This window comes from Parathielavia appendiculata (genome assembly GCF_033297405.1).
Source record: "Parathielavia appendiculata strain CBS 731.68 unplaced genomic scaffold N657scaffold_2, whole genome shotgun sequence".
Lineage (NCBI taxonomy): Eukaryota > Fungi > Ascomycota > Sordariomycetes > Sordariales > Chaetomiaceae > Parathielavia > Parathielavia appendiculata.
The window spans coordinates 2,097,614-2,119,015 of record NW_026944221.1 but is presented as its reverse complement, the minus strand read 5'-3'; the positions used below and the strand labels follow the sequence as shown (position 1 = coordinate 2,119,015).

At 55.8% G+C, this 21,402-nt stretch overlaps 9 protein-coding genes across 9 annotated transcripts; 3 read left to right on the top strand and 6 right to left on the bottom strand.

Annotated features, from left to right (window-relative positions):
• Positions 1–207: 207 nt before the first annotated feature.
• On the bottom strand, positions 208–1,327 carry N657DRAFT_641410 (lytic polysaccharide monooxygenase). Its single transcript, XM_062792139.1, has one exon. The coding sequence runs from the start codon at positions 1,320–1,322 to the stop codon at positions 579–581; it is 744 nt and encodes a 247-aa protein (XP_062651187.1). The 5' UTR covers positions 1,323–1,327; the 3' UTR covers positions 208–578.
• Positions 1,328–3,962: 2,635 nt separating this feature from the next.
• Positions 3,963–5,439, top strand: N657DRAFT_641407 (alpha/beta-hydrolase; the record flags this gene model as incomplete). The annotated part of the gene is made up of 1 exon (XM_062792138.1): positions 3,963–5,439. A coding segment is annotated over one exon (1,349 nt), but the record flags the coding sequence as incomplete, so codon positions are not given.
• Positions 5,405–6,585, bottom strand: N657DRAFT_641404 (uncharacterized protein). The gene is made up of 5 exons (XM_062792137.1): positions 6,326–6,585; positions 6,242–6,249; positions 5,807–6,177; positions 5,654–5,718; positions 5,405–5,587 (listed from the first exon to the last, which is right to left on the bottom strand). Exons 1-5 carry the CDS (start codon positions 6,387–6,389, stop codon positions 5,544–5,546), a joined length of 552 nt encoding a protein of 183 aa, XP_062651185.1. The 5' UTR covers positions 6,390–6,585; the 3' UTR covers positions 5,405–5,543.
• Positions 6,586–7,236: 651 nt separating this feature from the next.
• N657DRAFT_565953 (UPF0029-domain-containing protein) lies at positions 7,237–8,106 on the top strand (the record flags this gene model as incomplete). Its single annotated transcript, XM_062788394.1, has 1 exon — positions 7,237–8,106. One exon carries the CDS (start codon positions 7,237–7,239, stop codon positions 8,104–8,106), a length of 870 nt encoding a protein of 289 aa, XP_062651184.1.
• Positions 8,107–8,136: 30 nt separating this feature from the next.
• Positions 8,137–10,077, bottom strand: N657DRAFT_209620 (uncharacterized protein). Its single transcript, XM_062786240.1, has 3 exons — positions 9,830–10,077; positions 9,321–9,714; positions 8,137–9,189 (listed from the first exon to the last, which is right to left on the bottom strand). The coding sequence occupies exons 1-3, from the start codon at positions 9,851–9,853 to the stop codon at positions 8,393–8,395; spliced, it is 1,215 nt and encodes a 404-aa protein (XP_062651183.1). The 5' UTR covers positions 9,854–10,077; the 3' UTR covers positions 8,137–8,392.
• A 1,356-nt stretch (positions 10,078–11,433) lies between these two features.
• N657DRAFT_566061 (uncharacterized protein) lies at positions 11,434–15,061 on the bottom strand (the record flags this gene model as incomplete). Its single annotated transcript, XM_062788402.1, has 4 exons — positions 11,434–12,572; positions 13,075–13,328; positions 13,377–14,773; positions 14,852–15,061. The coding sequence occupies 4 exons, from the start codon at positions 15,059–15,061 to the stop codon at positions 11,434–11,436; spliced, it is 3,000 nt and encodes a 999-aa protein (XP_062651182.1).
• Positions 15,062–16,403: 1,342 nt separating this feature from the next.
• On the bottom strand, positions 16,404–18,188 carry N657DRAFT_565731 (uncharacterized protein; the record flags this gene model as incomplete). The annotated part of the gene is made up of 1 exon (XM_062788380.1): positions 16,404–18,188. The coding sequence occupies one exon, from the start codon at positions 18,186–18,188 to the stop codon at positions 16,404–16,406; it is 1,785 nt and encodes a 594-aa protein (XP_062651181.1).
• A 310-nt stretch (positions 18,189–18,498) lies between these two features.
• Positions 18,499–19,218, top strand: N657DRAFT_641397 (ribosomal protein S13). Its single transcript, XM_062792136.1, has 2 exons — positions 18,499–18,607; positions 18,666–19,218. Exons 1-2 carry the CDS (start codon positions 18,557–18,559, stop codon positions 18,975–18,977), a joined length of 363 nt encoding a protein of 120 aa, XP_062651180.1. The 5' UTR covers positions 18,499–18,556; the 3' UTR covers positions 18,978–19,218.
• N657DRAFT_611964 (uncharacterized protein) lies at positions 19,211–21,106 on the bottom strand (the record flags this gene model as incomplete). Its single annotated transcript, XM_062790378.1, has 3 exons — positions 20,510–21,106; positions 20,241–20,453; positions 19,211–20,181 (listed from the first exon to the last, which is right to left on the bottom strand). Exons 1-3 carry the CDS (start codon positions 20,754–20,756, stop codon positions 19,211–19,213), a joined length of 1,431 nt encoding a protein of 476 aa, XP_062651179.1. The 5' UTR covers positions 20,757–21,106.
• Between the last annotated feature and the right edge of the window lie 296 nt (positions 21,107–21,402).

The window sequence follows — 21,402 nt, the reverse complement described above, 5'->3', positions numbered from 1 at the left end:
TTGTTCCAGATCTCCGTTTTGGGCCAAGACATAGCCCACTGTGGAGCTATCTTATCTGCCTCCACGTCCATGACCTCTTGCATTGAAGTCCTGGATTCGTCTGCAAAAGCATCCAACTGTACGGATTTTACCTTCAAAGTTCGACTTCGAGCTGCCATGTCCGTCCTCCCAAGCCAGCAAAATTCACAAATCATATTGCAGTTATTTGTGCAAAGGAATGTACGTGTTCTATTCTCAAAGGAATGGCTGTCCTCCACCACCAACCACTCTAGCTACCCAGAGCCTTAAGGAAGGAAATGTCTAGTTCAAAAGCTGGTCCGCCGTTTCTCCAAAACCCTGTCCAAATGAATGTGTATTTGGCTGATTCCAAGTGAATGTGTCGTATTGTATGTCAGAGTTCCCGGGCCCTTGTAGCGAAGCGAGTATCCCACCAAGTTTCTCGTGGCCCGCAACGAGTGGCCTAACCCATCTTGAAGCATGACGGAACCGACCATGCTCGTGCGCAACGAATGTGCGCCAATCCAAGCTTTATCTTGCTATGCTTCCGGCAGTCGAGATGAAGAGCACGTGGTCATCCCTTAGGCCCGTAAGGCGGGTTGGCGGCCACGGACAGCCGGGGTAGCAGTGGAACCCGCAGGAGTAGCAGAGCCCGAGCCAGAGCCGCCGGAACCGGCGCTACCAGCGCAGTTGCCCACGGGAGCGGCCAGGCCAGCTTCCTTGCCGGGAGTTGTCTCAACCGACTTGCCAGGGTTGGGGAACTTGACATCCGCGTTATCAACCGTTGTGCAACCGTTGCCCTGCGGGATGTTGGCAATGAACATATCGGGCAAGGCAGCCAGGGCCGACTCGCTGCCCTCGCTACCGGTGATGTCGACGGGCGCGCAGTTCATGTAGAACTCGCGGTTGCCAACCTTGTTCAGCCAGGTCCAGGCCAGGGTTGCGTTGCCAGTAGGGATGTCGTCGGGAATCGTAAACTCGTACTCATCCGGTGGGGTGACGGTTGCGTCTTGGGTGTTGAAGTTTCCGGCGTGCGACCTGATAGGGCAACCACCCTGGATCGAGTGGATGACTTTGAAGGCGCTGTTCGCGGAGGGCGGGTTGTCGTAGGTCAGGGAAATCTGGCAGGAGCCGCCACCGTGGGTTGCGCCGCCTGTGAAAGCCAACTTCTGCTTGGAGCCCTTCTCCATCTTGGTCGCCGTTCCTGTGTAGTCCACGCCGCCCGCGTTCCTGCATGGGTAGTCGCTACCATCGGCTTTGATCGGGCCGTTGTCTTGCGGAGAGATTTTCGGGGTCTCATAAGGAACGGGAAGCCGCATAACCATGTGAGCCTGTGAGACTGTGGTCAGAAGACCAGCGGCAACGATGGTCTTGGAGAAGAGCATCTTGGCAGAAATATTAGACAGAATATGATTGGAAAGGAGGGTTTCGGGCTGGTTCGAGATTAGGTTCTCCAAAAAGGAGTGTGGGACAGACTCGGTCAACGAGATACTAGTTCAAGAAAAAGGAGTGTGAGAAAAGAGATTGCACCAGGCAATTCAAGAAGTGAAGCCCCAAAGGAAGGATCGGAGCGGTTGGTAAGTGGGTGAGTGGATGAGAAACCAAAACCGTCGAAGCGTGCTTGGATGGCTCCTTATATCCTTCAAGGAGGTACGTGTTGGCCTCCATGGACGGCGCAGATTTTGGCCTGTACCCACCACAACGAGAGAGAGAACGCAGCCAAAAGCCTGTAGGAAACCTAACATCAGGCTGTAAAAGTCTATGCGGGTAGGGAGCCCCTCGTGGGTCTTTGGGTAGTTGACTCCCAGCAAACGGAGCCCTTGTGTTGCGGCTGGGCCGGCGGAACGCGGTTGAAGTCGACAGGCTGATGCTTCATGGCCTTGAGGAGGACGGTAGTTCCCCAGTTGCTGGGCTTCATGGCCGAAAGGCAAGGTGGGCGAGCAACAACGGCTCGTGACAAGTTATGATCTCGACCGCTTTTGAATCATAGTGCGACATTGGCCGGAACATCAGCTGGGTTGGGAGATGCTTATGAGCAAGCCTCAGAGTGTAAGCAAAGCCGGCTAGAAGCCGGAGGCGGCCCGTCTTCACGCCTGATCCTTTGACTGAAAAGTGTAAACGTGTCGGAAGCGCATCCCGGGCGACCAAGGGTCTCGGACGGTAGCAATACCTTCATGAACCTTTGTCGTTTCAGGCGCGGCATGCCAGCCAATACGAGAGAGTGACTGAGGTTGACGTCAGCTGTGGTGCACGGCGAAGTGTTGGGGGCGCTTCTCGAATGTCAGGCGCGGCCTGAAAGAAGGCAAAAGTGATCCTTCGAGGCCTCGGTGACTCGGTAAGACCAAGGTCTCTAGCAGAGGCCAAACGGCTTCGAGACGGAAACTTATTGGGCTTTCGCGCTGTCATACTTCGGAAGGTCGACGTTCAGGTGGCCTCCTGTGATGGCAGTGGGGACTCCAGCGCGACGTTAGAGCTACGCAGGTGAGTCTGAAAAAGTGAATCCGAGAAAGAAAATGAGCTGATTAGCAGACGTAACAGGCGCGCAGTGGAAGCGGCCCGGTTGAGTGGGGCACAGTAATCCCACAGGTCCGGATCCGATCTCCGTGGGCTTGATCTTAGCACTCTCAATTCACACTCAGTGGTAGGAGCTGGCCCAGAAGCGTCTATGAGATCCATGGACCATCATAGCTCAGGTTTGTTCTTGTAGCGCTGTTCAATCAGACGTCTTCAGGTTGCCTTTTCCCCAAACCCAAGAGAGAGAGGCCAGAAAGCCGGCGGGTTGTTATGCAGCTCATCTCCACCAAGTGGCCGTTACTATGAATCTAAGTATGTACAATAAAGTACAATACCAAGCAATTCAACACCTGTCAACCGGGAACCTGGCCACAAGCGCCGCGGCGGCGCATTTGTTGCGAGACGTTCTTCTAAGTTCTGTCAACTGAACCGGGAGCGAAGCCTTCGACACGTGCCAGGTGCTCGCAGATCGTTGGGTTCCTGTCGCTTGTTTCAAAATCTGTGGGGCAGCGGGCTAAGGTAACTTAACCCTAACCCACAGCTCTCGGCATCCTCACAAGCACACAAGCATCTATCATTCGCTGCAAGTACGGATTATCCGGGGCACTATTCAGAAACCGCAAGTCCAAAACAACATTACTTGGCAATGAAACTGACTGCTGCATCGTTTTGCAGAGCTGAGACGGGCCAACAGGCGAAAATTTGAAGCTTCGGTGGCAATCATCAGAAGACGCCAACAGCGCTCACGGCGGCGATAACCCGATGATTGTTGAAATCGGGAACCCCGACCTCCTACTCATCAAACCACTGACTGGTGCAAACTGGCAACATTTGGACGAGAACCCTCGGCGAGATCCACTTGCACTCTTCAGGTCATTCGTGCGGTGAATACTGTCCTCCCAAGAAGTCACATAAACTTGGCAGATCCAGGTCGATGGGGAGCGCACCGCTTTCATGTCTTTGAACATTAGGCTCTCTATAGAAAGCACTTCTGGGAGAACGAAAATTGAGGAGTTTAGTATAGGAGGACGGGCACTCGTGAAGGGAAATCAAATATTTAAGGCTCATCATCCGTGTTGCGTGATCGTCCACTTGAACGAACATGCGCTGTCATCACTGACCCAAATCATTCTCGGATGTGCACAATATCATAAATCGGTATTGCTGGGCTTCTGAGGTACTTCCAGTTCGAGAGCAATTTACACAGCATTGTCACCCCCTACCTTAGAAGACCATAGTTAAGTGAGCCGCATTAAATCCAGCTGCCCTCAGCTCGTTACAGACAGGTAAACAACCGATGACCGGGCCATCACATCACGTTGCCAGCTTGACGCAGAGGTGCTAAGCACTTTAGTATATGTACTGCAGGAGGAATTGAGGAGTACCTGAGTTTTAAATGCAAGGATCCGGACGTTGATGCGTTGCGGCACAGTCTGGACGTCCAGTCGTTTCTATGACCCCAGCAACTGCTAACGTTACCTTCTTGATCCCTCCTGCTCTACAGTTTCCCTCCCTCACCAAACCTCTCACCAACAAACAACAAACATCATTCGATTTCTCAATCAAAACCATGGGCAGGGTGACGATATGGACCCGCCAGCCGGGGTTTTTCGTTTACACGGTTTACTCTGTCGTCAGGGCCCTCATCAAGCTCCCATGCCTGATGCTCATGTATACTATTCCCCGTTTCCGGCCCATCCGCGACTGGACGTTTCAACAAGCCTTTGTACGCGCCATGACGCGTCTCCTGTTCGAGTACGCATCCGTGGTTAGATTCTCACCGGCACAATCCCTCGACCCGGGCAAAGAAAAGGACCGCTTCGTGACCATCGAGCCTTTCGAGGCTCAGGCGGACTCAAACAAACATAACCAACAGCAAGAAACCATCTACACGGGTATTGCTAAGCCCAACGCAAACGGCATCAGACCAGTCGCAATAGGTGGTACCTGGTTCCCCGCCCCCTTCAACCGAGAATCAAACCAAATGAACACTTTGGCCCCCAACCGCCCCCGCCGCGTATTCCTGCACTTCCACGGCGGGGCATACGTTCTCTTCGACTGTCGCGACCGCGACATGGCCTTTGGCGCATCCTTGCTCCTCCAAGCTTCTCCCCGCGACTCCGGCGCGGCCGTCTTCTGCCCTCAATACCGCCTCGCCTTCCATTCACACTCATACAACGGCGGCGGCGGTGGCGGCGGTGGCCAATTCCCAGCCGCACTGCAAGACGCCATTACTTCGTACGCGCACCTGGTCCGCCGGCTTGGCGTAGACGCGAGGGACGTTGTCCTGTCGGGCGATTCAGCGGGCGGGAACCTGGCGCTTGCGCTGCTGAGGCATCTCGAGGAGACAAAAGTGCTGCCGCGGCCCGGCGGGGTGTTGCTCTGGAGCCCCTGGACGGATCTGAGTGTGGATGTTGGGGAGCTGATTGCCAGGGCGGAGGACAAGTGGGATATTGTGCCGCCCAGGCTGGTGGAGTGGGCGTTGCGGGTTTTCTTGCCTGAGGTGTTGGATGACGGGGTGGAAGGCGGGCGGGTGTGTGACAATGCGTACATATCGCCTGTCAAGAGGGGTATTCAGACGGAGGTGCCGATTTGGGTGCAAGTTGGAGGAAAGGAAATCATTGCGAAGGATATTCTGAAGTGGGTCGAGGTGCAGGAGCAGACGGGGCACCGGTTGAGGGTGTATGAAATTCCGAACGCGCCGCATGATATGTTTATGGCTGGGGAGGGGTTGGGGTTCGTCAAGGAGTCGAGAGAAGCGGCTGAGGATGCGATTCGGTTTTTGGATAGACGCGAGTAGGATATACACGGCCTCCAGTCGGCTATCACGTATTGTATTGCATGATCAAAGCTGAGATGTGGTACAATGGTCCTGGCAGTCTATCATGACGAGATCATGAGATATGCAAATGTACCAAATATGACTTCAAAGCAGTAGAGCAGTATTCTGGTGGCTCCTAATCAGAGACTGTGATCTAATGAATACAATCAACTGCTACTCCAGCAAACTTTTAACAACTCTGAGTCGTCCTCTAATATTGGCTGGCCACCTTTGCCGTGTCATTTGGGTCACAGTCTAGGGCCTAGTAAGCTGGGGAATTCATGTTGTTTGCGGTGCCAAAGAGCGTCGTGGAGGACTCACCCTCAAACACGTAACCAGCCCGAGTCCAATATTTCAACTTGTCGCGGCGAAACTCTTCCAAGTCCCTAGATGCCTGTGTCAACGATGCGGTCCCGGCTTGTTTGAAACTAGAATAAGACGCCTGCAGACTGAGAGGACGGGGTTGGTACTTACCACTCCTGTTCTTCAAGATCATTCTTGTTCAGAAACACATAGACCTCGGCTGTCCTCTCTTCGCCTTCGACGTTGCCTTCACCCTTGAGGTTGCCCAGCTTTTCGAGTAGCTTGACCGTGACTGTCCTGCGCTCATACTGGCTGCCTTCAAAGTAGTCGAGCTTGGCCATGTTTGCCCTGGTGAGCCCCGTAGTGAACGTTCCAAAGACTTGGTGGTCCTCGTCCTCGGTGATTCCGGGGTAGTCGGCAAACCTCACCCGGCGCCGGCAGTAGCCGTGGAGGATGGCTGGTTGGAAGGTGTGAAGTTTGGCGTAGGCGTCGGGGACGTCCTTGGCCCCGTAACATACCAAGTAAAAGACGTCGGGCACCATCTAAGCAGTGTCAGTCAAGGTGTCTCTAGTGGGTGCATCTCCTTTATTTCATATTCATCCATACCAGTGTGCCTGATGCGGGTAGAGTCAGTGATATTCCATTGTCGGTCCGTCACGTGGGACAGATCGTAATGGCTCAAGAACTCACCATAGAAGAAGGCGCAATGGATGCCTTCGCCGCTCTTTATCTTGTCCTCAACGGCGGCGGCCATGGCAAAGCTTGCAATAGATTTCCAAAGCGGGGAGTGTATTGTCGATTTGTCGACTCGGGACTTGCGAAGGGGGGGTCGGGCGATGTTCGGGATTTGCAGGCGATGTGGTTGAGTTCAGTCCGGTGGACCGCAGCCTACCTGTAGTGTGCAGAGCAACGTAAGAGAGAGTCAGGCTGCACTTGGTGAGTTTGCCGATTCTTGTGTAGAGGTGGGATCATCCGAGCGCCGGTGAGTCTTATCGTTTAGGTGCTTGTTCGTTTCCCTTGTTGGGTGGCTCGGTGGGTGGCCTAGGGGGCGCCAAGCAATCCGGACGATACCGGAGTCGGCAGACCGCTGCATCATTGTCGTTCATACGCTAGAAGTGATGAGTCTTGAGGCAGTTGCAGTTGGCGTTTTCGTCAATTTCTGAAGCAGAAGGGAACTGTGCACATCATAAAGTACGAATCTGTGAAAGGGAGACGGTTCAACCTTCGAACACCGAAGTCTGCGGACCTCGTACTAGCGTATACCTAAGGTACAAAGAGAGACGTGTACTGACAGTCTCCGCCCAAAACAAGAATATGAGGGAGGAATGGCAGGTATGGAGCATATACTCATATCTAAAATACCCTAAGTTCTGCTTTGAGACGCAGAGGATAGAAGCCAGGTTTTCAACTGCCTGCATCCATCAGCAAGGTGTTAGGGCAAAGTTAAGTTGATGGTGCGCCAGTCCGTCTTCTCCACTTCGTCTGCTGAAAACGCTCTTCTCGCTCTCACTATTGAGCTATCTTCCAAACCACAACTTGTCCAACTCGATCTAGATGCCTCCTCGAACTCCTTCAAACCTAAACATCCTTGACAGCAAGCAATGTCGGAGGCTCTGCTGGACGAAATAGAAGCCATCAACTCCATCTATGGCGAGCACACTTTGACCCACTCAGCTCATTACGACGACCCGTCCATTTTCATCCTCACACTCCCCCGCGACACTGCTTCTCTGCGGTTACAGTTCCCGCAAACCTACCCCGATGTCCCGCCCACCGTGCTTGGCACACACAGTTCAGGTTCCGGAGGGAAGCGCGGCACTGCAGCCCGGGACCTGGCCCTGTTTCGCGACGCCGTGAGTGAAGTCTACGAGCCAGGGCAAGTCTGCCTGTTCGACGCGATTGAGAAGGTTCAGGAGCTGCTTGCGGCCGTCAATGAGAAGGACGGCGAGGACGAAGAAGATGATGCCGCTGTCTCACATCACCTGGGGGATATTCCCGACGAACTCACCACTGCTGCCGTTCCTGGTGGCGCCCTGGGCCCGCCGCCACCCTGGACCGTGTCCGACCCCTTCGCCGAGTCCAAATCCACCTTCGTCGCCCGCTGCGCGCCGGTAACCTCACCCTCACAGGCGGCCGGGTTCCTCGCCCACCTGCTCGCGTCCGACAAGCGCGTCCGCACCGCGACGCACAACATTACGGCGTGGCGCATCCGCGGGCCCAACGGAACCAGCTTCCAGGACTGTGACGACGACGGGGAGACGGCCGCTGGCGGACGGCTGTTACATCTCATGCAGCTTATGGATCTTTGGGATACCATGGTTGTCGTCACGCGGTGGTACGGCGGCCAGAAGCTCGGCCCCAGGCGGTTCGCCCTGATCAACCAGACGGCAAGGGACGCCTTTGTGAAGGCCGGGCTGTTGAAGGAGGAGGTCACGACGGGGAGCGGTGGGAAGAAGAAAGGGGGCAAATGACGGATGGCAGGCAAATAGACAGCTGCATCGGGCAGTCAAACGAGAGAGGAATTGTGTGGTAATTTACTGCCGTATTGGGATATGATCCCATGGTTTTGGGCGGGCATATGCGGCCTCGCCGTTTCGCCAAACCACGGGGTCGCCTTTGGATGTTTCAACCACCAAACAACCGGCAACTCCCTGACCCTTTGGAACCGAACGCCACCACCTAGGTAGCTTTCTGCCTTCCCCTGTCAATGGCCCGTCCGTTCACTTCAAGCATACACTTGCAGCCTTCACAGCCCGCTCACTCCTCCCCGAGCAAAGGGCCCAACACGCCCAACGCCACAGCCGCCTGCTCCCTTGACAAGATAACCGCGCCCGCCCTGGCCGTCGACAGATATGACAGTTCCGCCCCGTCGGCAATCCGCATGGACCTCACCAGCTTCCCAGCCACGCCCGAAACTATCCCCGTGGCCTCGAACGGCAGGTCGGCCAGGTCGAGAAAGATGGGCACCAGCGCGCCGTCGGTCGGCCCCACGAGCGAGTCGCCAAACAGGCCCAGCAGCTCCCTGTCGAGCAGCAGGCTGGGCGGGTCCTCGTGCGCGAGCGTCATGCTCAGGAACCGCGGCTGCGACGCCAGCGCCGAGACGAGCGCCGTGTACAGCTTGGTGTCGACCGTGTCGAGCCAGCCGGGACGCGAGCTCGGCCGCGAGCCGCGGCGGCTGCCGTGACTGCTGCCGCGCGAGAGCGCCATGACCGCCGAGGGCTGCGGGTGGTGCCGGATGCCGGTGCATTGCGCGAGAGTGAGGTCGGGCTCGACGTGGGGCACCACGTTGCGCCGCTTGAGGAGGTCGAAGGTGCGCTGCTGGAGGTCGTTCACACTGGACGGTGGGGGTGGAGAGACGGGAGGGTCGCTGCTGCTGTCTTGGCTGGGCGCCCTGGAGTGACTGATAAAGTTGAAGCGCTGGTTGATGCCTGTGGGCGAGGGTTGGGCTGACACGAGACGGGACGCGTCGTCCTCGGAGAAGACGAAGCCCTTGGCCAGCAGCGCCTTTTCGACGGCCATCCGGTCCTTGACTGGGACGAGAATGAAGTCGGAATCTGCTCTTGCGCGTCAGCCGTGCCGCAACTTTTGTGGAGGGTTTCATGGTGGAGAGGGTGCCAGAGAACTTGCTCTCAACCGTCTTCACGGCTCCTACGCTTCTTTGACGACCACGCGGAGGAGGACTTACAGTACGTCGTGATGAAGAAAATCGGGATATTCGCCAGAGCCAACGGCGACGTCAAATCCGCGACGCGCGACCCGGCGTCCATGCCCGTGCCATAGACGCTGAGGGCGGCATATGTGTCCTTGGAGATGGCTACCGCCCTGGCCTGGTCCTTAGGCAGGCGTTTGATGGCGGGCTCGAACACGGATTCTGCCCAGGCCGAGTTGCAGACGATAGAGCACTCGATGGGCGTGACGCTTATGTTGAGAAAGGCATGGCTGTAGTTCTCAATGGTCAGACCCTCTGCAGCCTTCAGGCTGGTCGGGTCCTGACTTGGTGGAAGGAGGACTTTAAGGATCGACTGGAGGAGGTTCGAGTACAAGTCCAGAGGAATGTGGATTAGACTCAGGGTCCCGTCCTGTGGAGTGGTCTTGTTAATACCTAAGGGAAGGGAAATGAGACCATGAGTGCTCCATGTTGATGTTTGTTTTGTAGTTGACAACAGCTTGCCAACAGATAGCGAGGAAACTTACTAGAAACGATACCTGCGCGTTCATGGCTGTGCTATGTGATCCCGAGGCAGGATACTGCCTCGGAAAGCAACCACTCAACACTCAACCAGCAGTCAACTGGCGATGTTAAAGGCTGACGTGTAGCAAGGGTTGAAGGTTGAACCAGGAGGTTGGGCAGACGCCGCGCAACGCTCTCCCTTCGTTCTTTCTGCACAATAACAGTGAAAATAGATCGGAATAAGATCAGTAAGGGTCCGTAGGTCTGTTCAACATCCGGAAGAGCGAAGCTGTGATTATAAACATATGTGTATGCGTGGCTCCGCCCAGTACATGTACCGTCGACAACCGCTCGCAGCGGAAAGGTATCGTACCTGCAGATGCCTGGTTGTCGTTGGGTTGGATAGAACCGACAGGGTGACATGAACAGTTTCCAGTGATAAGTCTGATCTCAAATGTGTCACGACGTGGTCGAAGGCGAGCAAGGACATTCAGAGTCACAGAGAGCTGTGACCCAGCCCCGCGTTCTCATCCGTCTCTTTGTGACGAGGAATCAATGAAGCACGGAATGTCAATTCAATGCCAAGCTCATGGATTTGGGTGGGTAGAAAAGCCGTGCTCTGTTGTGTGGGAGACTGTCCGCCGTCTCAATGGTTGGCAATGATGCAAGGTGGATGGACAGTTGCCTCTTCGGAACGAACCTGCAGTCGACAGGGTTTCCATTCTCTAGCAACATGATGTGGTATCCCAGGGTCCATTTCAGGATTGCGGGTGAGGATGCTCGCACAACCTGACCATAATACAGAATGGGTTGGTGGTAAAAGTGATAGGTAAGGTGATAGATAAGACGAATGAGAGAGGGGTTCGATGGGTCTCGAGGCAGCTCCGTAGATAGCGGCAAGAAGATCTGGGAGAAGCATTAGGTGGGCTATCCTCAGGAGCTAACGATGGGTGGGGTGCAGCTTGATTCGATATGCTGTGGCGTGGGGGTGGATTAGCGTGATCGTGATCGTGATCTTGGGTGCCATGTAGGCAATGGCCGACCTCAATCGAGCGCGGATGCGAGTGTTCTACCAGACTGCTGAAGGAGCATGTCCTTCGAAAGGACTGAAGCATATAAACGACGGGCACTGATGGTATAATGAGACATGCAGTTGCTCAAAAATCGAACGGCGCGCCTTCAGGAAGCAGACCAATGAATGGATCATCGAACCAAGCTGGAAGCCACGGCAATATACCCCTGTCGACGATTCTCCGGACCGAGGTGCACCCCGCATCTGCACGGCTCTCAAACGGAAGTCGCAATCCATGGAGGCTTCCAATGGCAATGCACCGGCAAGCTCCGAGTCCAAGTGCACCTGGGACATGGCCTCCTGGCTTCCTGTGGCTTGTTCAATCATCTTGGCTGTTGGCTTTCCAACACGAGTTGACGCATACAGGAATATGAGACGGAGCGTTGTTCCATGTTCAGGTAAAGGGCTAGCATCCACTTCAAAATATTGATAATACATACCTATTGTTTGCAGATCTCTTCTACCCACACTTCCTGATGTGCTCACCACAACTATCCGTGTAACCCCTTCGGGCAACAGACGTCAGCCGTCCTCTTTTACGAGATTCAAAGCCCCTCAAGGCAGGAAGAGAGTCTGCTGCCCCCAGGACGTCGCCTCCTCGGCAATTTCAACGGCCTTCTCCCAGTCCGCCAACTCAAACCCACCCTGGACCACCTCATGGCCGGCCTCCTTCCCCAGCCTCACCACCCCACTCTCGATCAGCCGGATCACATCCGCCAGCTGGTCACGGCTGTACATCCACTGGCCCTTGATGTTGATGTTGCGTAGCATCAAGCTGATGTACGGGATGGCCACGTCGCCCAGGGCCCCCAGGAAGACGGCCTGGCCGTAGTTGCGCAGGGAGGCCAGGCCGGCGTGGAGGTGCGTGGGGTTAGCGGACGCTGCGCGTGGCGAGATGTCGATGAGTGCGTCGGCCGCCCCGGTGTGCCGGGGACAGAGGGCGCGGATGGCGGCCGCGTCGCGAGCGACGTCGCCCGTGAGCTCGACGGGCAAGATGCGCGGGTGGCGACGCGTCAAGGGCTCGAGCTTGGCGGCGGACCGGGTGAGCGCGATGACGCGGCAGCCGAGCTGTGCGGCGAGCTCGGCGACGGCGCCCGAGAAATGGCCTGTCGCGGGGCAGACGACGACAGTCTGGCCGGGCCGGAGATGGGCGGCTCTTATGCCGGCGTTGGCGACGGCGAGGCGCTCAATGTACTCGAGGTCGCCAAAGGAATAGCCTTTTTGGTCGCAGAGCACGGCTTCGTCCAGGGGCACACAGTTCTCCAGGGGTACCTGGGCGACATCGGCCCAGACGCCCGGCCAGGCCTTGAACAACTTGCGGGGCTTCTCTGCGGCGAGGTCCGACAGGCCAAGAAGCATTTGTGTGCCGACGGGATCGTCCCTCGCCACGACGAAGCCGTCGACCCAGACGAGCTGGCCGGGCTTGAGGGACACAGCATCCGCGCCGACGTCGAGGACGCGGGCGACGGCCGAGTTGCCGGGTGTGTAGGGGACGGGAAAGGGGAGAACCTGTTTGCCGCGGAAGCCTGCCCGGTTGTGGGGGCGTATGGTCGCGCAGAGGATCCGGACGAGAGCGGCACCAGCTGGAGTAGGCGTGTTGATGGGAGTAGACTTCAGGGAGAGGGGCTGATTGAAGGCCTCGAGAACGAGCGAGGTTGAGGTCTCGGGGATGGAGGTGGAAGTCATGATGATGCCTTGATGGACGTTGGACGGCTTGTGATTGGTGTAGGTGGTGTTGTTCGCAATCTTGCTTATAAGGCGGATGTTCTCATAGTGCACATTCGTTGAGGCTCAAGAGGCTGCGGTGGCCATCGTTAAGTACTTGCCCTCCGCGGTCATCTCCAAAGCGGACACGGCAGATCGCGGGCGCGGCGGGCGAGAGAATTACCCAAAATGGTAACATGTAAAAGCTATCCCCGGCGGAGATAGCAAACAGTTCCGGACGTCGCCCACATTCAGGGAAACTTGAATGCCGTATCGGGAAGAGTCTGATCAACTGAAAGTATTTCCATGGCGTCGTATCGGAGATACCTGTCGATTGAGCTCTGCCAACTTCGTCAGTTCATGGCTGGTTCCGAGTGACGCTTTGCAACCTCCCACTTCCACATACCCAGTCTAAGCCTTCTGTGTCATTGAAAAAGGTCTCTAGTGAGGGAAGATCGACGATGTTGGCGGTGTATTCAGTTATAGGTTGACATCCCACGATATTCGCAGGGTGCTGCGCATTCTCCTCAGGCGGTTGAGGTGGTTTCTCGGACGTAATCGTCTCTGCCGCCGAGGCAGACAGCGTCTGGCTGTCAGATTGGGACGAGTAAGGTGATTCGACTTTCTTTAGCATGGTCTTCAGCACCCTATTCGCACGAGAGGCATCTGATGAAGTAGTGCTACGGGCGGCCCACATCTGCTGAGATGTGCGCAGGAGGTTGATACGGTGAGCTCTGTCTTGGGGACTGGAGAGGAGTGAGTATTCGCAGAGTATGGTTAGGCGAGAGGCTTACCGCATGTCCTGGCAGTCATTGAGCTCCAGACATATGATCATGGCAGCAACTAGAAAGCTGTGGAGGGTCAGGCTCGACTCGCCCATAAATCTATCCTCGTGAAGCCGCCCGCCCGGCTGGACCTCACGGTCCATCTCGATGTGCATATCGAGCATTTTCAGCGACGAATCGCGGCAGACACTGAACGCAAGAGAGCGCATGTTGGAACCACCGCCACCAACAAGGCAGGATCGGTAGAGCGCGCAGCGGCTCATATGGTACGTCAGCTCGAGCATGGACCTGTGGAAGATGGTGTAGTTCGCGTCGGTAAACGAGGTGTGTCGAATGGGGCGGTACTTGAGGCAGCGAGGGATCGCTTCGTACCATTTGTCGAGTTGTTCACCCAGCACAGCGACGCTCGACAAACTCTCGGGCTTGACACCGAGAGCATGTTTCATTATACGTCGAAATAAGGGTAACAAGGTGGACTTGGTAATGTAGGCCAGGATCGGCAGGGGGTCAGTATGTGGCCGAGGGGTCAAGGTGACGCTGTCCTCGTCAAAGTCGTCGTCTGCCATGTTGGTTGGTTGGCCCGCATCGCAGCTATCATCGTGAATGATTGACGGCATGCCATGCTGGTACGAGAAGAGCGCATCGTAAGACTCTATAACGAACCAGACGCGGCGCCTCATCTCTGCCTCGAAGGGAGTGATGTTCAGAGATATCTTGGTTGTGTCGCGGTGATATCCTTGCCGCTGGGCCAAGCGGACGGCCAGCCCGAGCAATATCCATAGCGATGGATCCCCGTCCGGATTCTGCATGTTACGTGAGTGGGCGTACATCACCACAGCTTCCACCGACATGGCTCTTTGCTTGAGATAATGACCCGAGTGGAGGCATCGAGCAGCCATGGCCATGTAGGCCTTGGAATCACAAGCCCCTAAACTCGAGGACAGGGAGATGCCTTTGATCCCAGCGATTGCAACGCCGCAGCTCAAAATGGAAAAGAGGATACTGATCCAGAGCATGCTCGTCGTTGCCGGGGACTCCCAAAACTTGTCGTAACGTCTCCGGAACTGGTTTACGTGCAGAAATGGGACGGCCACGGACTTGGCATTGAAGTAAGCCGTGATGAGCTTGTCCACATCCTGCCGCTTAGGTAGTGTCCATAGGACCTGGTCCGTTGTGACGGGAAGCAAGTCACCACAGCCAAGATCCAAGTCATACATCGCCCCCGAAATGGTGCTTTCCTCTTCCTCGGCTTGAAGTGAGTTCTGGATGTCGTGGATGCTCTCCACCACCGCGGACCATGTCGTTGGGCCTCGATAGCTCAGCCTATCATCATCCGAATGCTCGGTGCCTTCATGCGAAGCGCCGCGTCGGTCGTTCATATTCTGCTCCGCCAGCTCTCTGACCAGCTGCTCCAGCTTGATGAGTCGATTCTGCACTTCGAGCCGACTCAAACTCCCCATGCCGTCCCCACTACCACCCGCCACCGCCGTGGCAGACACGATGGACGCAGGGCCGAAGCGGCAAGCTCGGTCTTCGCCCCTCTTCTCACATGCGCCGCATGGTTGACGACGATCACATCGTGATTTGCGCTTCTGGCAGTTGATACACGAGACGGGCGGCCTCTTGCGCTTGACCTTGCAGGGCTCGGTTGCCCGGAAGACGGTAGTGAAGTGTGATAGGCCTGTGTCTGGCATCCTGGGACTCTGACTGGAGTTTACGCTGCCACGACGACTGCTGTGGGTAGTGGAGCTCTTGGGGGAGCATTGAGAAGTCTTCACTTGGGGAAACAATTCGAAGGTTGAACATCGAGACCGGTTGCAGGGGAAACTGTGGATCCTGTCCCCTCAGTGCTGTGTCCGACTGTCGGCTTCTCCCGACTCCGAGGGTGCGAATCCTACTCGTATTCCATTGGTTGGAACGCAGGAGCTTCGGGTCATGCTTCCCGTCCCATTTCAGTCGGCGCCCTTGCATTACTGTCGGCGCCATGACCATGTGGAACTGATTATCACAGTAGTTATTCTCGGCGTCCGGGCACATGAGAAGGGCGAACACGGCACGGCGGCCGTGGTCCGAGCGATGTGCTAATTTTGGGCATGTTCCGTATCCCTACGCTGGACTTTCAGGTGAGTTGATTCGGCAGGTGAAATCAAAGAAAGCATGCACTACGCGGTCATCGAGTCGCATACAGAATCAACGCGACTTGGCGTTTGATCTGATCGGATTCGGACTAAAAGCGAGAAGGGGAGTTGGTAACATGGAGACCAATGACTTGACGAGACACGAACACATCGCCACCTTGTGACAGTCGAACATTTGACGCGTAGCTGGTCAGATAGGTTGAAATCGACGGAGGGAAGTGGTAGCCTCTTAGCTCGTCACTCTTGTAAACCGCAAGGAACAGCGGATAACGATCGAGTGTCGAAGAGGCAGGGTCCGTAACGACAGCAGTGTTGTTTCATTTCTGTCTCCTCCAGTTCCTCACTCCCTGCTGCCTGGCTGACTAGGGTGCTTGGAATTCGATTGCTATATCCGCTGCGCGAGAGCCAGACTGACGGCTCCTTGAGAAAGTTACCGTAGGGGTAATGGCAGAAAAGAGAAACAGGGGTAGAATGACTGGCCACGGTCTCGCGCGACCACACCAGACTGGGATGGCACCGCTGGGATGACATTGGCGTCACGGTCCTGGTGGGAAAACGCAGCACTCGTGGCGCAAGCTTGCTAGGTGCAGGCGGGGCTTTCGTGTCGGTGAACGTGAGGCAACCGAAATAGCGTGGCAGGTTCTGGTTCGTCTTGTTGCTGGGTTCACTGCGCCGATGGGCCCCCTCTCGTTGCTTCTGCGTTGCCTGATCACGTCTGAACGCTGTGTGCGCAGAAATTCTGGCTGTGGTGCATACTCGGCTTGAGGACTGACGTCTCGTATGGCCAGATGCGGTGGAGGGGTACTGCTGTGAAAGCTGAGATGCTCCCACCTCACTCGCCGAGCACCGGCTGGAACGCAAAGGGTTAATGCAACTTCCGACAGTTTGGGTGACCACGTTATTTCTTGATGCCAACAACGACCAAATTCCGAGGGCTCTCGCGGTAGTCGAAAACCGTCTCGACCCAGCAGTCCTGGACAATATCCGAGTGTTCACGGAGGAACAGCCAACGGTCAACCGCGATGAGGGACTCGACAACGCAGGCGCTGAAAGCCATCAGGCTCCAGACAGCGCTGAGCTCCCGCTTCCGATGTCGAAATGCCTCCTCGTACTGGGCAATCTCCTCATCCGTGATGTCACCCATTTTCTCCTTGATGGTCTGACTGTATTGGCTGAAATCTGAATTGGTGGTCAACTTAGTGATGGCGCCGCGCACATAGGCGTTGAAAGAAGTGTAGCAGTGCTTTCGCAGAGATCCAATGATGACCGGGTTGGTGCTGGAATTGAAGGGACTGTCACTGTCCGTCTCTTTCCCATGGTAGACGCGAGAAATGACGCCCTTGTCTAAGAAGATCTTCTGCAGGACAGCGCGGTAAAAATGTCGAGTAAAGAAGGAATCGCTCTCCTTTTCGGTCCAGTTTTGCGGCGCCTGACAGGCCATCATTCTGGCTGTAATGTTCAGCCTAATGCCCTCCTGGCCGTACGTGGAAACCCTCTCGCTCATTGGGAAGCCTTGCGGATCCCGTCGCTCCGACTCCCTGACCACTCGCCCATTGATGGGCTGCAGGGTAGGCCGACTGAAAGGGGGCTTATACGACGGAGGGCCGAGCCGTTCGGTGAGGAGGTTGTAACAGCATCCCACTATTGCCACTGCCGCCACTGCCCTGTTTTGGATCATGGACCGGATGCCGTAGTGTGACAGGTTCCCACAGGAATGGATTGAGATGGCCATCATACGGAGGTCTTCCTGTCGGACTCCGTTTTCCTGGCCACGCAACTGGGAGAGCACGCCGGTCAAGTCTGCGTGCTGTAGGCGGCCGACGACGTATTCGATGGTGCCTTTTCCTTCTTCGATTGTGTATGTGGCCTGCAGCTCTTTTCTGGATCTGAGGTCGATGGTAGCAATATCCTCATCAGGGATGCCAAGTTCTTTCGCCGCACGCTTGAGGGCTTCCTCGTTGTTGTGCAGCGATGGATCCACAGCCTCGAGGATTCGTTGATAGAGCTTCTTGTTGCGCACCCGCTTCTCCTTCTCTGCGAGCCCCGATAGAATGTCCAGGCCCTTGGCGCCGGCCATGTTGGCCTCCTTGCTCTCGACGGCAACGATGTGCTTGTTGTAGGGTGGGCTTGCAAGTGCCCGCCCGAGATAGTTTTGCCCGCTCCCGAAGTCTACATAGTGAGTGAACTCGGCGCCAGTTGCACGGACAATGTCGTCGCTGAGACGGTCGATGAAGCCCGCAAAATTTAAGCATTCATGGACCTTCTTCGCGTTCATCCCAAGCGCCACATGCCTGGGGAAAACCGACAGCTTCGACGTTCCTGGGGTGAAAGACCGGTTCAATGAGAGCCTGCGAATGTCTTTGACATACTGGATGAGTGACTCTGGAGGGCGAGGGGGTTCTGCGGTCGAGGAGACCGAGAAATCGTCCCGGCAAAGAAGATCCAGCAGGGCCATCGGCTCGATCTGTACGAGATAGTCTTGCCATTCTTTAGGCACGGCAGACACGAATGAGCCTGGGTTGCTGGTGAAAAAGTCTAAAATGTGGATTTGTCCGGCGCCGAAAATCTGGAAGAGGTCGGAGCTGGCTACGAAATGCAAGAGATTGTCCACGTACTCGTCTGCGGAGGAGAAGTCATCGAAGTACGGGAGCGGCTTCGCCGGCCGCGTTTCCAGATTGGTCATATCTTGCTGCCGGGCACTCTATGCTTTTCTAACGGACAATCTCTGGGCCTTTGCGGTGGGTGGTGGTCGCAATCGTCTCGCTGCCGCCTCTCACTTGGTAGTGTTCGTTTGATGTTAATGTGTATTTTTCAGGGGGAGAGAAAGTTAGAGTGGGGGTGACCGGACCTTGAAAGACTCCAAACTTTCATCAGTTCCCCGTTTCAAATACCGTACAGCGGCAATACGAATAGCGTTATGGTCAGATATCGGCGTCAGGTACGGATGTATTCCATACATCCGGATTTTCGCAACACTATCTCGTCTCTGGAGCCCGCAACAACTCAAATCTCAATCCGGTCTTCCGACGTTGGCGCTGCCCATAATTCGAAATGCCCGTGAACATATTCGGGGCTGCCTTTCATGAGCAAAAGCTCGTTAAGGTCTGTCGAACGGCATCTCGCTCCTGCTTCTCCTGCTTGCGCACTCACGCGCTCCTAGAAAGCCCTCGAGTCCTTCTATGCCCTCGGCCCGCAGACATCAGCGCGCATCCTTGCCAAGTACTGCATCCACCCTCGCGCGAAGATTGGTACTCTGCCGCCCAAGACTGTCACCGCCCTGACGGCCGAACTGTCGACGATGACCATCGAAAGCGACGCGAGGAAGATTCTTCAAGACAACATCAAACGGTTACGAGATATGGGCACATACCGGGGCAGGCGGCATGCCATGGGTCTGCCAGTGCGTGGCCAGCGGACAAGAAACCAGATCGAGACGGCGAGGAAACTCAACAAGGTCGAGCGTCGGGGGTAAACGAAGCAACGATATTGGGCAACGGTTCGGATGGGGTACGGTTCTGGGCGAGTGATCAACACGCTGAACGGCTGGCGTAGACGATGCTTGATTGCGGCGCATTCGGAAGATTTCCGTCGAGCAATGGCGCTCCGGAAAGTGTTTCTATGTACAATACAGAATATAATTCAGGACAGCCAAGCCCTTGATCATTGCTCCCCGGCTTGCTCCCCGGTTAGTCACAGTGCAGCTGCTCAGAGCTCTTTCCCTGTGATCCTAGTCTGGGCCGGAAACAGCCCAGGCAGCTCATCTTCTAGCACCGGCTCCCCGGCCTTCTGCATCTCCTCAGCAACAGCGTCCACCTCCCGCCACACCCTGAGTAAGTTCCCTCCGGCCACCTTAGCCGCATCCCCATCTCTCACACCCTGCTTGAGCAGCTCGGCCACCAGGTCCGGAAACTTGGACACATCCTCCAGTCCCTTGGGCGTCCGCTCAATCCCGTCAAAATCACTGCCCAATCCAACATGCTCATACCCAATCCTCTCCCCGATGTAGACAACATGCCGCACCACCTGCTGCAGCGTGGCATTCTTCGGATAAAAGTCGGGCAACCCGTCCTCCCTGTCGGGCGCCGCCAAACACGACACAAACTCCGGGTTGAAATTCACCATGACCAACCCCCTCTTCTCCCGGACAAGGTCCAGCACCTCATCTGGCACATTCCGCGGGTGCGGACACACCGCATAAGCGCTCGAATGGCTGAAAATCACCGGCGCCTTGCTCCCCTCCCACTGCTCACCGCCCGCTTCCTTCTTCCCGGCGCCCAGCACATCCAGCATGGTGTCGACGCTGGTATGCGCCAGATCGACAATCATGCCCAGCCTGTTCATCTCCCTCACTAGTCTCCTGCCCTGCGGACTGACGCCTCCCCAGACGGGGGGCGCCTTGCGGAGCGGGCGCTCCCACAGCGCGGCGTCGGCAAAGCGGTTGCCGCAGTTGTGCGTCAGCGTCGCGTAGCGCACGCCGACGGCATGGAACTGCCTGAGCACGGCGGCTGAGTTGCCAATCTGGTGGAGGCCCTCGATTCCAAGCGGGGAGATGAGCCGGTTGCGGCGGAAGTGGTGGAGGGCATCGTCGCTGGTGAGGGTTGGCGGAGAGAAGACGGAGGGGTAGGCTTGGCGGAGTCGCGAGACAAGGTCGATTTGTTGGAGGGTTTGCAGGACGGCTGGGGTTTACCGCCAGTGAGTGAGTGTTAAGGAGGGGTTGGGGGAATGGGAGCATTACTGGAGTGATAATTCCCGTCTGAGTAATCTGTGCCGTTCTCGGGGCAGGGCCAGAATACGCTCCAGAAGGCGCCGCCATTCATACCGGCTTTGAGGCGAGGGATGTCGACGTGGCCGAGAAGGCCGCCTTCGGCAAAGGGTTTGCTGAAAGTCACATTGTAAATGTGATTTTTGTATAATGCCCTGATTAGGATGGCCAGATCGTTATGTCCGTCTGCCCAGTCCAGTTAGTTGCCAGTTTTACGGCAATCGGATTCAGAGACAAGATACCAATCAAGGGATTTCGAGTCAAGATATGCTTCACACGCTCCTCGATAGTCTTGGGTTTCTCTGGGCGAGGTTTGGGACCAAGGCATCGCGAACGGTTATCGAGTCGGACAAAGAACATAACTAGCAACAGCGACAGTACCAAGTATACAGCCGCCTTTGTAACTCGAGGGCGTTGTTGAGGACGCCGGTCGGTGCCGGGATCCCGTGCTTCCGACCCGGTCCAGGGCAGCTCAGAAGACGTCTTCATCGGGAATGGGGTCAAGAGATCAAACAGCTTCGACAGTAAAAGGCATATAGTTTGTGTGCTGCTGACTGGGTTGTTTGCTTGCTATTCCCCACGTCGCCAAACGGAGCGTGATATCTTGGACAGGGAAAAACTGGAGACGGGGCGGGAACGCGACGATCCCGATGACAAATACCCGACCCGATGCCCCGGAGACCGGCCGGGCCGCCCGAGTCTCGGGCAATCGGGTCAGATTGGACTTCTCGGCCGTGTTGCATCTCCTGAGGGTTCTTGTTTCTTCAAACTGCCTCAGGTCCTTGCATCACCTGGAAGCATGGAGTTTCGGTTCCTCGCAACACTTGCCGTGTTCACTCCACACTGTTGAGGTTTCGCTGCACTAACGCTATTCCGGCTTGAGCGAGACTACAATGTAATCCTGTTTGTTAGTGAGGAACTTAATGTTCGGATTTACACTTGTTGATCTTCTTTTCAATTTTATTCTCTACATTCTATCTTTACTTTTTTATTCCTCTCCCCTTATAACCTTAATCCTCATTTTCTTTATCTTTTCTATAATTATTTTTCTTTCTACTATCCTTCTATTTTCTTACTTTCCTGAAGTCCATCTTCCCAGTCAATTTTCATCGTTCCCTGTGCTACACGAACGAGC